The 12,784-nt window shown below is 43.0% G+C and overlaps 5 protein-coding genes across 5 annotated transcripts; 3 read left to right on the forward strand and 2 right to left on the reverse strand.

The window, feature by feature from the left end:
- Nucleotides 1-342: 342 nt before the first annotated feature.
- Nucleotides 343-6,423, forward strand: LOC138957747 (nitrilase and fragile histidine triad fusion protein NitFhit-like). The gene is made up of 6 exons (XM_070328803.1): nucleotides 343-537; nucleotides 916-1,122; nucleotides 3,419-3,631; nucleotides 4,894-5,062; nucleotides 5,871-5,890; nucleotides 6,340-6,423. Exons 1-6 carry the CDS (start codon nucleotides 382-384, stop codon nucleotides 6,421-6,423), a joined length of 849 nt encoding a protein of 282 aa, XP_070184904.1. The 5' UTR covers nucleotides 343-381.
- A 373-nt stretch (nucleotides 6,424-6,796) lies between these two features.
- Nucleotides 6,797-7,271, reverse strand: LOC138957750 (histone H2B, gonadal). The gene has a single exon (XM_070328807.1). The coding sequence runs from the start codon at nucleotides 7,229-7,231 to the stop codon at nucleotides 6,863-6,865; it is 369 nt and encodes a 122-aa protein (XP_070184908.1). The 5' UTR covers nucleotides 7,232-7,271; the 3' UTR covers nucleotides 6,797-6,862.
- Nucleotides 7,272-8,161, forward strand: LOC138957749 (histone H2A-like). The gene has a single exon (XM_070328806.1). It carries the CDS (start codon nucleotides 7,394-7,396, stop codon nucleotides 7,874-7,876), a length of 483 nt encoding a protein of 160 aa, XP_070184907.1. The 5' UTR covers nucleotides 7,272-7,393; the 3' UTR covers nucleotides 7,877-8,161.
- Nucleotides 8,162-10,368: 2,207 nt separating this feature from the next.
- Nucleotides 10,369-11,023, forward strand: LOC138957748 (histone H4). Its single transcript, XM_070328804.1, has one exon. The coding sequence runs from the start codon at nucleotides 10,412-10,414 to the stop codon at nucleotides 10,721-10,723; it is 312 nt and encodes a 103-aa protein (XP_070184905.1). The 5' UTR covers nucleotides 10,369-10,411; the 3' UTR covers nucleotides 10,724-11,023.
- Nucleotides 11,024-11,505: 482 nt separating this feature from the next.
- LOC138957751 (histone H3) lies at nucleotides 11,506-12,033 on the reverse strand. The gene has a single exon (XM_070328808.1). The coding sequence runs from the start codon at nucleotides 12,009-12,011 to the stop codon at nucleotides 11,601-11,603; it is 411 nt and encodes a 136-aa protein (XP_070184909.1). The 5' UTR covers nucleotides 12,012-12,033; the 3' UTR covers nucleotides 11,506-11,600.
- Nucleotides 12,034-12,784: the final 751 nt, after the last annotated feature.

Raw genomic sequence — 12,784 nt, forward strand, 5'->3', positions numbered from 1 at the left:
TAATTGCTTTTCTTTCCATTTAAAGTTGGAGATCCGGGTTTGGATTCTTTGGGTTTTTGTTCTGTTGAAGAAAATGGTCACAATCGTGGATAACAAAAAAAAGGGTCTTTATAGTTGATTTATTATTCTGGGTTCAGATGAAAATTGGTAACATTCATATAAGTGTCAACACACTGCCGCTTGCAGGAGCGCGTACTGTAAAAAAAATACCAAATTGACAGAAAAAATCTCAGGACTTGATTGGTCATTATAAATCACTGTTATTATCATGTGGAGTCTGATTTTTTTCTTATAATTTGTCATGGTTTCATTTTGTTCTGACAGTCACTACCCTTAGGGTTTGGAGTATTTAACAAGTGTTCAGTGTGTCTTTTTGAGCAGATGGTGTATTTCCCTGAAGCATGTGACTACATTGCCGACTCCAAAGAGCAGTCCATGCAAATGGCCGAGTCGCTTGATGGTGACCTAGTATCTCGTTACCGGGATGCTGCCAGGCAACATCAGCTGTGGCTGTCCATTGGAGGATTTCATCAAAAGGTGACAGGATCTGAAAGATTAAGCAAGTTTCATGTCATAAAATCATCATGTATACTGTGCATATTCTCGTTCTACATCACAACATTAAGTGTTTGGACTTTTCTGCAACCTATTATTATACATACATGTTCACGATTTTACATAAAAAAGAAGCATCAGCAAGAGACTTTTTGTATCACTTTTTCTGATTCGGCGCCATTTTGTGCCTATGACCATGTACAACAGGTAATTCTGTACCTGTGGCATGTATTTTGTTTTTTGTGTTATTTTAAGACTGGTTATCTTATGGGTTAGCTGCGACCACATGTAAAACTAAAAGGATTGTGACTTTTTACCATAAATTTGTGTCTCTCTTTCTGTCCTTGTTATTTACGAAAGGGACCAGAAAGTGACCCAACCAGAGTACAGAACACCCACATCATCATTGACGATGAGGGGAATATCAGGGCTACGTACAACAAGACACATCTCTTTGACCTTGACCTTCAAGGACGCGTTAGACTGTGTGAGAGCGACTATACAGTACCAGGGCAGAGCATCGTAACACCTGTGTCGACACCTGTTGGGAGAGTTGCGCTTTCGACTGTATCCTTGACTACCTCCTCTTGTTTAGTCATCATTAATTTGTAAAAATATGTGTGTGTGTGTGTGGGGGGGGGGGGGGGGGGGGTGTTTGAATTGTCTGTTTTTAAGTTGAGGCGAGTATTGACTAAATGTTTTCAGATAGGCTGGGAATCGAGATTTTCAGTCTCTTTGAATATTCACTTTTTGCTTTGTAGAGGACAGACGGAAAATCTTTCAGAACTGTTGTGTTATTTGGCAGTTAAGCTCAGGTTTTACGAGCGTCTATTGTGACGTGATGACATAAACCGTTGGGTGGTGTTTTTTTTTAGTTATGAAGGACTTTCATTTTAACTGAGCACACATACGAGCAAGGTTTGGATGGATTGTGAATCAAATCAAACATAAAACAAACAAGTTACGTAAGGCAAAATTACTACATTTAGTCAAGCTGTCAAACTCACGGAATGAAACTGATCGCACTGCATTGTTTTACCAAGACAATACAGCTTCGTCGATCTCCGCGAGATGGAAATCGCTCATTTGTTATAATTTGCGAAACGAAGTGAAATTGACTAGCCAGAATAGCGCGGTAGTGTATTATGCGCTAAGCAGGAAAGCACGCTTTTCTGTGTTCTTTTTAACTTTCTGAGCTTGTTTTAAATACAACATATCATATATATATATATGTTTTTGGAATCAGGAAATGATAATGAATAAGATGAAATTATTTTTGGATCGATTTCTTAAATTTTAATTGTAATTTGTATTACTAATTAACCGATTTTCGTTAATTATGATCACATTTTAAGAGTAAACATGACATATGTATACATTTTTAGATTCAGAATTTTGATGAAGAATATGATGCAATCAATTTTAAAACTGTATGCAAACAAATCAATTTTAAGGACAACTTCAATGAGCAAACTAATTAACTAATTTTTAAGCTTCCAGGCTGCAATGCAATCCCATAGTCCAGACTTCGTCAAAGATTGCTTGACCAAAATTTCAACCAATTTGGTTGAAAAATGAGAGCGTGACAAAGCGGTCTCAACTTTTAAAAAAAGCTGGATATGACGTCATCAAAGACATTCATCGGAAAAGAAAAAAAAAGTCTGGGGATATTATACCTAGGAACTCTCATGTAAAGTTTGATGAAGATCGGTGCAGTAGTTTTCTCTGAATCGCTCTACACATACACACACACACAGACACACATACACCACACCCTCGTCTCGATTCCCCCGTCTATAAGAATAAGAAGAATAAGAATACTTTATTATCTCATAGAGAAATTCAGGCGTGGTACATAACAATAATACAAACAGGACATTGTTTTTACATAAGACATATAGCACTATGTAACAGGGCAGGTTATAAACACACCTCCCACATACCTTCTGGCCATTCCTTGCATTGTGCTTACGCATTCAGTCATGAACACATCCATGTCTCACTTACACATCGCACACATGGACATTCTTATACGCTCAACTTACCCATTCACACATGGACATTCGAATGTTAAAACATATGTTAAAACATATAGTCAAAACTTGACTAAATGTAATAAAATGGTGCATTAACTTAAACAAGCATTGATCATCTGCCCTCACTGTTATAAAAAGTATGCATGGCCTGCCAAGCACCTTGACTTTTAGGTTTTCTCAGACATTAAGATTTGAGCTTTAAAAATTCACACACTCACACATTTGTGGTTGTATGACCTCCAAACATGAGGATGAAAGTCGCATGTTCATTTCAATGCTTGTTAAGTTGATATCCTCACAAGTGCCAGGAGACTGGTTCAGCACAACTTGCACTTACTCTAACCCAAAAACAGGTAGACTGCTAATGTTCCAATATATTCAGAATCAGAAAACAAGAGTTGTAGTTTAATGGAGTACTTTGTTATTGACAAAACAGAACGTTACATTTACAGTACGTCGACCCACTGGTCTTTTAAGCAGACAGACAAACAAACACTTATGATACAGATAATGAACTTATCTTAGAAGCGTGGATGTAACTCGCTTTTAAGATGCCAATGAGGTAATAAAGAAGAATTGTAGGTTAATGGAACGTTTATTATTGACAAAAATTACCTCTATGATATGCATGCATTTGTGTATGTATGCATGCATTTGTGTTTATAAAAGGTTATCTGACTTCATACCATTGGCCATGTATGAGACATCATTGTCTTGAATAAAGTAGAAACCTGTGAATGCAGAACTGGTTAATTTCTAAAAGGTATACATTATTGATATTATTTATGTCTGCCTTCTACGCATTGTTTTTCCTTAATGTGTTTAAGTGTTATGATGTGAGGTTTCCAGAGCTGTCAATAGCGCTAGCTCAGCAGGGAGCGGACATTTTAACCTTCCCATCAGCCTTCACACAGACGACGGGAATGGCCCACTGGGAAGTGTTGCTCCGAGCTCGCGCCATTGAAAACCAGTGTTACGTCGTTGCAGCAGCCCAGACAGGAAAACACAACGCTAAGCGGACATCTTATGGACACGCCATGGTAGAGTATCGATCATACAGTTGCACCCCCCTTTCAAGACCCCCCAATTTAAGACTTCCTCCCCTTTAAGACCTTGTTTTCTCAGACTTTCTGTTCATAACCTCTGTAAATGTACCCCCATTTTAAGTTTCCCTCCTTTTTAAGACCTATAATTTTCTCAGACTTTTGGAGGTCTTAAAAGGTTTTTTTCACTGTAGTCAAAACAAAACAGCGAGGATGATGTTTATGCTGCTTTTACAGTGGAACCCCCTTTCGAAGACCTTCAATCAATCGATCAATATGAGGCTTATATCGCGCGTATTCCATGGGTACAGTTCTAAGCGCAGGGATTTATTTTTTTATTTTATGCAATTTTATATTGCGCACATATTCAAGGCGCAGGGATTTATTGATGCCGTGTGAGATGGAATTTTTTTTACACAATACATCACGCATTCACAGCGGCAAGCAGATCGCAGCCATTTCGGCGCATATCCTACTTTTTACGGACTATTATTCGAAGTCACACGGGTATTTTGGTGGACATTTTTATCTATGCCTATACAATTTTGCCAGGAAAGACCCTTTTGTCCATCGTGGGATCTTTAACCTGCACACCCCAATGTAGTGTACACGAAGGGACCTCGGTTTTTCGTCTCATCCGAAAGACTAGCACTTGAACCCACCACCTAGGTTAGGAAAGGGGGGAGAAAATTGCTAACGCCCTGACCCAGGGTCGAACTCGCAACCTCTCGCTTCCGAGCGCAAGTGCGTTACCACTCGGCCACCCAGTCCTCCAATCTTATAAAATCAGGTCTTTGAAAGAAGGGAGTCTTAAAGTAAGGGTAAATTTACAGATGTTTTGATCACAAAATCTGAAAAAAATCCAGGTCTCAAAAAGGGGGAAGTTATTGTTTGGTCTTTCAAGGAGGGTTCCACTGTCATTGTTTGTGACTGCTTCTTCTTCTTCTTCTTCTTCTTCAGCGTTCCAGGATTTTTGGCCTCAGGTCAGACTTCAAGTTTTGTAGCTCTTTTGTGACTGCAACTTGTTAATGTTGGGAATGCATCATTATGTGTATTTTATTCAGCAGTTTCAAGATAGGTATGTATAGCAAGATAAATTTCAATTCAATAACTGTGGGTAATATTCTCCACTGAATTGTGCAAGGCACAGGCATACAGTGGAACCCCCTTTTAAGACCTCAAAAAGTTTGAGAGAAAAAATCAGGTTAATGCCAGTTCATGTTGTCATTCATTCTCCAAATTGTGTCTGTTTTCTTCAGATTGTGGATCCGTGGGGTACAGTGATTGCTCAGTGCAAAGAAGGAACAGACATTGCAGTAGGCGAGGTAGACCTAGCTTACCTGGCTCAAATACGTCAAGACATGCCGGTCTGGAAACATCGCAGGCACGATCTGTACTCACAGGTCATTCCACTTCAGTCTACTTCAGGTGTGTAGCAACCAGCATTCAAGGATTCTTGGGGCATATCTTTTTTTTTTTAATTCCGCTCACGATCTGTATTCACATGCCATTCCATTTCAGTCTACTTCAGGTGTGTAGCATTCAAGGATATCTTGGGGTATCGTATTTGACGGACTACAAGCCGCGACTTTAAAAAAAAAAATCGCATTGCGGCTTATAAAAAGATGCGGCTAAAACGTTACCTAAACTTAAATAGCATTCACCTAATGGAAGTCGCCGCGGATTTTCATTTCGCTCGGTTAGCGATTACCGGTACTTTATTAGCTCTCTACGCAAGACTCGGCGCTTTTCTCTTTCTTTCGTGAATCTTCGTTTGTCAACAAGTTGTCGTGACAAGATAGCGTACGGTACAGAGAAACACCGGATGTGTCAGGATCTCGCGCGCGCGAGATTTCGGTTTTTTGTGTCTCGCGATAGTTGGAGGAGCGAGAGCCGCCATGTTGTGTTTTCGTCTGCTCGAAATGTGCGCAAAAGTCATACAAGTAAGAGAAAAGATAACAGAGTTTATGCTTTCTTCTTCTTCTTCTTCTTTGTTCATGGGCTGAAACTCCCACGTTCACTCATGTTTTTGCACGAGTGTGTTTTTACGGGTATGACTATTTTTACCCCGCCATTCAAGTAGCCATACGCCGCTTTCGGAGGACGTTTATGCTTTCATTATGACGGCTGATTTATTGTAACAAAATCAATAAAGTTGATAATGGTTCCTCAAGCTGTTTTAGAAAGTATTTACCTTTAGTCTATGACAGTGGTGTTGTGAATTATCTTGTAACAGATGGTCGCAGTGGCGTGGTGGTAAAAAAGTGTGTATGTACAAAGACGAGTTCTTTACATGTTATACGAGCAGGGCGCGCAAGGTGACAAAAACGAAAGAAGCAGTTGTGAAAAAGTGAAGTGAACACTTTTACGAGCGGCACACGTTTTGACAGTAGGAATTTGAGAGACAGCGAAGGAGAGAACATATGCTACACATAAGAGGCTGGCGACTTTGTGCAAAGTAATGGGTGTGCCGCTAATTAGTGTTAGAAAACTGCAACAGAGTAACAGGTATTTTGTCCGTTGTGTCTGAGTGGCGAGGTAGGCGTTGATTTCTCTGTTTATTCACGTGTTATTTTAACCACAAAGAACTACAACAAAGAACAACAAAGAAAGAACACCATAAAAGTACCAGATATATTTTGAGGGTTGGTAAAAGTTGGTTGAGTTTTGTGAGATGCGTGAGATATATAGTAAATGATTTGTAGGATGACGATGACGATGACGATGACGATGACGATGACGATGACGATGACGATGACGATGTAGGTAGCAAGCCAGTTTTGCGGTGATAGCGGTTTGATGCAGTGACAGTGCTGTAGTAGACAGATTGTAGTGACGCCGGCCGGCGGATATTGATGACACTAATTTGACGGTTGACAAGTGATTTTTTTGTTTGTTTATGTAGTTTTGGTTATTTGTTGGATGTTTACTATATGCTTATACGCTTTTACATTATAATGGGTAAATATTATAATGGAGTTTTGTCCCCGAGATAGATGTTGGATCCGTTGGATCCGTTGGTTCCTTGACTACTAAATTAAATATAGGGAAGGAGAGAGAGACATTGTTGTGTACATGTATTGTGTATTGTGTATTGTGTATTGAGTGTGTATTGAGTTGGTTCGTTGGCAACGAGAAATTCATCTCTCTCTGGAAAAAGTGGGTGGTCCTGAGAAGGACCTGTGTGTTTTACGTTTGCCGGTTTGGCCAAACAGCAGTTTTAAGAGTCTACTTGCTGCTGGTGTACTTGGTGACGGCCTTGGTGCCCTCACTGACGGCGTGCTTGGCCAGCTCACCGGGGAGGAGGAGGCGGACCGCGGTCTGGATCTCCCGACTGGTGATGGTGGAGCGCTTGTTGTAGTGGGCCAGTCTGGAAGCTTCAGCGGCGATTCTCTCAAAGATATCGTTGACGAAGCTGTTCATGATAGACATGGCCTTGCTGCTGATGCCAGTGTCGGGGTGCACCTGCTTGAGCACCTTGTAGATGTAGATGGCGTAGCTTTCCTTCCTCTTCCTCTTGCGCTTCTTGTCGCCGGAGCGAACAGCCTTGGCCTTGCCGGCCTTCTTGGCGCCTTTGGAGCTAACTTTGGGTGGCATGGTTGATTCGTCTGCGGGTTGTGAGTCGCAAAAGGTAGCGCCGCCAAGCCGACCGCGCTCTTTTATACAGTGCGCAAACACTCGCGCCGGCAGTGCCGCCAAAGGGGCGCTCGCCATTGGTGGATTTTGCCGTTGACTCGACGTGCAGTTGGAGGGCTAGTGATGGGTATAAAAGGGGTCGGTCGCGTCGGCGTTGGCATTATTGGATTCGTTCGCTTTGCGTACGAATTTTTCAAACATCATCCAACTTGCATCATGTCTGGTCGCGGCAAAGGAGGAAAGGTTAAGGGAAAGAGCAAGTCTCGCTCGTCCCGTGCTGGACTTCAGTTCCCCGTGGGTCGTATCCACCGTCTGTTGCGCAAGGGCAACTACGCCGAGCGTGTGGGTGCCGGTGCCCCCGTGTACCTGGCTGCCGTGCTCGAGTACTTGGCCGCTGAGGTCCTGGAGTTGGCAGGCAACGCTGCCCGCGACAACAAGAAGACGAGAATCATCCCCCGTCACCTGCAGCTGGCCATCCGCAACGACGAGGAGTTGAACAAACTTCTGTCGGGTGTGACCATCGCCCAGGGTGGTGTGCTGCCCAACATCCAGGCTGTGCTTCTGCCCAAGAAGTCCCAGACCAAGGCTCCCGGTGGCAAGGCATAACAACTTTGCCTCTTTCACCTTCTTCTACAACAGGTCCTTCTCAGGACCACCTATTTTTTCCCAAGAGAGATAGACGTCTCGTTGCTTGCTTTGCCAGTGAAAAAGTGGTGTTGTGTTGTTTTGGTTTTGTTTTTTGTCGTCAATGTCCCAGCCGTTTTGGGGGTTGTTATTACTTATAGCCACTACACAATTCAGACGTAAACAACATCATTACACATACACAAATTCAATAATAATCAGCATCACAACAAGTCGTCATGAAAGTGCGAATAGACCAAGGGTTAAAATTAATAAACCCTCATTACATTTAGTCAAGTTTTGACTAAATGTTTTAACATAGAGGGGGAATCGAGACGAGGGTCGTATGTATGTATGTATGTATGTATGTATGTATGTATGTATGTATGTATGTATGTATGTATGTATGTATGTATGTATGTATGTATGTATGTATGTATGTATGTATGTATGTATGTATGTGTGTGTGTGTGTGTGTGTTTGTGTGTGTGTGTGTGTATGTGTCTGTGTGTCTGTGTGTGTCTGTGTCTGTGTGTCTCGGTGTGTCTCTGTGTGTCTGTGTCTGTCTGTGTCTGTCTGTCTGTCTGTCTGTCTGTCTGTCTGTCTGTCTGTGCGTGTGTGTGTGTGTAGAGCGATTCAGACCAAACAGACCGATCTTTATGACATTTTACATGAGAGTTCCTGGGAATGATATCCCCGGATGTATTTGTTTTAGCAATTTTTTTATAAAACGATCCAAATTTACGTTCATCTTATTCTTCATCATTTTGTGATTCCAAAAACATATAAATATGTTATATTTGGATTAAAAACAAGCTCTGAAAATTAAAAATATAAAAATTATGATGAAAATTAAATTTTCGAAATCAATTTAAAAACACTTTCATCTTATTTCTTGTCCGTTCCTGATTCCAAAAACATATAGATATGATATGTTTGGATTAAAAACACGCTCAAAAAGTTAAAACGAAGAGAGGTACAGAAAAGCGTGCTATCCTTCTCAGCGCAACTACTAACTACCCCGCTCTTCTTGTCAATTTCACTGCCTTTGCCACGAGCGGTGGACTTACGATGCTACGAATATACGGTCTTGCTGAAAAAGTATTTTTGCCTTACGCGACTTGTTTTATTATTATCAGGCAGAGGCTGCTTTGTGCCATCCAGCAAATCACATAGATAAAGTCATATCAGGAACATACATACATACATACATACATACATACATACATACATACATACATACATACATACATACATACATACATACATACATACATACATACATACATACATACATACATACATACATACATACATACATACATACATACATACATACATACATACATACATACATACATACATACATACATACATACATACATACACAATGTTGTACAGATGAAAATAGTCAAGGCATGCACAAATCACAGCCACAAAAACGCTTTTGTCCAACAACCACATGCACCACGGGTGCCTGCCTGAACCCTGCCTACGGTAGGTGATCGCATCAAAACAAACGTGGATGACAAGTGAATGTGAAGCCTAATTGATAAGGTGAATCCGACGGGCGCTGTGGCGGGGTGGTAAGACGTCGGCCTCTAGTAATCGGAAGGTCGAGGGATCGAATCCAGGCCCGGCCTGTTAAGTGTGGAGATTTTTCCGATCTCCCAGGTCAACTTATGTGCAGACCTGCTAGTGGCGTATCCCCCTTCGTGTGTACACGCAAGCACAAGACCAAGTGCGCACGGAAAAGATCCTGTAATCCATGTCAGAGTTCGGTGGGTTATAGAAACACGAAAATACCCAGCATGCTTCCTCCGAAAGCGGCGTATGGCTGCCTTAATGGCGGGGAAAAAAACGGTCATACACGTAAAATTCCACTCGTGCAAAAACACGAGTGTGCGTGGGAGTTTCAGCCCACGAAGGCAGAAGAAGAAGAACAAGAACAAGAACAAAAAGAACAAGAACAAGAACAAGAAGACGAAGAAGGTAAGGTGAATCGAGTTGCTACGCCAACAAGCAACGTTTCAAGTGAGCAGGCTTCAAGTTGCATCACATTCACATGGAGAATGTACAACTTGAATCGATGTGCCGCAGGCTATAATGATAATGATAATGATGTCCTTCTTTGCAGCAATGTATCTAAATGATCATATAGCTGCAATTCCTGCCACACAGACTTTTCACATTGCAGGTTGGGGCTGGGTATGAGCAATTTGAGATATGATGTGTTTTACTTGAGCTGAAGACATTTGCTGACAGTGACAGTGGACAGTGACCAGTGACAGTGACCAGTGACAGTGACCAGTGACACAGACACAGACACAGACACAGACACAGACAGTGGGTGTGAAAATAGAGCGAGGCGACTCTTCGCTCTCTCAGCCAATCAAAGTTCACGCTTGTGGAGCGGTGTTTTGCTTTCTCACGGGCCCGCGTCTGCTGTATATAAGGCGGCTGCGCCGGCGAGCTGAGAAGCATTCTCGAATCGCACGACTCGTAGAAACATTCATCATGACTGGCCGTGGTAAAGGAGGAAAGGGTCTCGGAAAGGGGGGCGCCAAGCGTCACAGGAAAGTTTTGCGTGATAACATCCAGGGTATCACCAAGCCCGCTATCCGTCGTCTGGCTCGCCGTGGCGGTGTCAAGCGTATCTCTGGTCTCATCTACGAGGAGACTCGCGGAGTTCTCAAGGTATTCCTGGAGAACGTGATCCGTGATGCCGTCACGTACACTGAGCACGCCAAGAGGAAGACTGTGACCGCCATGGATGTGGTCTACGCCCTCAAACGCCAGGGTCGTACTCTGTACGGCTTCGGTGGTTAGACGCATCAAGTCGCGGATCTCGCATCCACAATAACCCTTCTCCGGTCCTTCTTAGGACCACCTTCATTTTCCCAAGAGGGGCTGAATGTGTCTCGTTGCCACTGCTAACTCCTTCGTGTTTACATATTAAAACACTATTGTTTGTTATTGTTTTGTCATTGATAGTGTCGTCGTAAATCTATACAAGTGTTGGCTACGTAAACAAAAGAGAAGGAGGGAGGGCAGGGGGTTGGATGTATGATTGCAACTGAGCGAAAGGGAACTGTCAAGAAAATGATGAGAGGCAAATAAAATGATCACTTATTGATATCAAATTGGAGCGCTTCAAGCCACAGACGGGGTCAATTTGATGCCAACCAGTGTCGATAGGCGCACAAGCAGAATGGATTATGACGTGCTCATTCATTTGTGCTCATCACACAGAGCTTCACTCATAGAGAAAGGGATCCCTCCCATTGGTGTTGTGTTGCATTAGAGATAGAAAGTAACGATTTGCGGGATAGAAATAATGCATTCTTGACCATGATTTTGTAGTGAGAGTGCTCATTTTGGACAAGAAAGCCGTCCATAGGGCAGAGAGAGAAGGCAAATTGTTGAAATGCATTAGCTGTTGATGTTTGGTCAAATACAGATGACAAATAGGGGTTTGAAATGATCATATGCGCAGGGACAACACAAGGGCTGGAGTTTTTGGTTCGTTAAATGGAGTGTGACTATAGTGCGAGTACTTAGGGAGGGTGTTGAAAGGAAATGTTTATGGTTGCTACGAGTGTAACAATTAGGATGGCAACGAGAGCAGACCAACTCTTTTGGGAAAAATGAAGGTGGCTCTGAAAAGAGCCGGGTTTGGAGGAGTCGGAACCGTTGGAGGGGCAACTTAAGCACGCTCTCCGCGGATACGGCGGGCCAGCTGGATGTCCTTGGGCATGATGGTGACACGCTTGGCATGGATGGCGCACAGGTTGGTGTCCTCAAAGAGACCGACCAGGTAAGCCTCGCTGGCCTCCTGCAGAGCCATGACGGCAGAGCTCTGGAAGCGCAGGTCTGTCTTGAAGTCCTGGGCGATTTCGCGCACCAGACGCTGGAAGGGCAGCTTGCGGATCAGGAGCTCGGTGCTCTTCTGGTAACGACGGATCTCACGAAGAGCCACAGTTCCAGGCCTGTAACGATGAGGTTTCTTGACTCCTCCAGTGGCAGGGGCGCTTTTGCGAGCGGCCTTGGTTGCCAGCTGTTTGCGAGGAGCTTTTCCTCCGGTGGATTTACGGGCGGTTTGCTTGGTACGTGCCATTTCGAAGTTAGAGTCGACTGAGCAGCCAGGAACTAGAGAGACGTTTTATATGGGAAAGGCATTCGCAGCCCTGGCGCGCCGCTCTGATTTTAGCCAATGAAAGCCGTGGAGACATCAGCCGAAGATTCAAGCAACATTACCGTACAGGGCCACTTTTTGGGGGGTCTCTGTGCTGTGCTGTCGTGCGTGTGTGTGTGTGTGTGTGTGTGTGTGTGTGTGTGTGTGTGTGTGTGTGTGTGTGTGTGTGCCGTCAAAAGTACCAGGTACAAAGTATGATAAAGAAAGAAAGGAACGTACAAACTGACAAGCAAGCACACAAAAATGAAACCTTAACACACGCGTGCACAGCTCACAGCTAAATAAATGCTGAGGTGAACGCTCTTGTAAAAAAGTGTGTATGTACAAAGACGAGTTCTTTACATGTTATACGAGCAGGGCGCGCAAGGTGACAAAAACGAAAGAAGCAGTTGTGAAAAAGTGAAGTGAACACTTTTACGAGCGGCACACGTTTTGACAGTAGGAATTTGAGAGACAGCGAAGGAGAGAACATATGCTACACATAAGAGGCTGGCGACTTTGTGCAAAGTAATGGGTGTGCCGCTAATTAGTGTTAGAAAACTGCAACAGAGTAACAGGTATTTTGTCCGTTGTGTCTGAGTGGCGAGGTAGGCGTTTGATTTCTCTGTTTATTCACGTGTTATTTTAACCACAAAGAACTACAACAAAGAACAACAAAGAAAGAACACCATAAAAGTACCAGATATATTTTGAGG

This window comes from Littorina saxatilis, unplaced genomic scaffold, assembly GCF_037325665.1.
Source record: "Littorina saxatilis isolate snail1 unplaced genomic scaffold, US_GU_Lsax_2.0 scaffold_2817, whole genome shotgun sequence".
Taxonomy (NCBI): Eukaryota; Metazoa; Mollusca; class Gastropoda; order Littorinimorpha; family Littorinidae; genus Littorina; species Littorina saxatilis.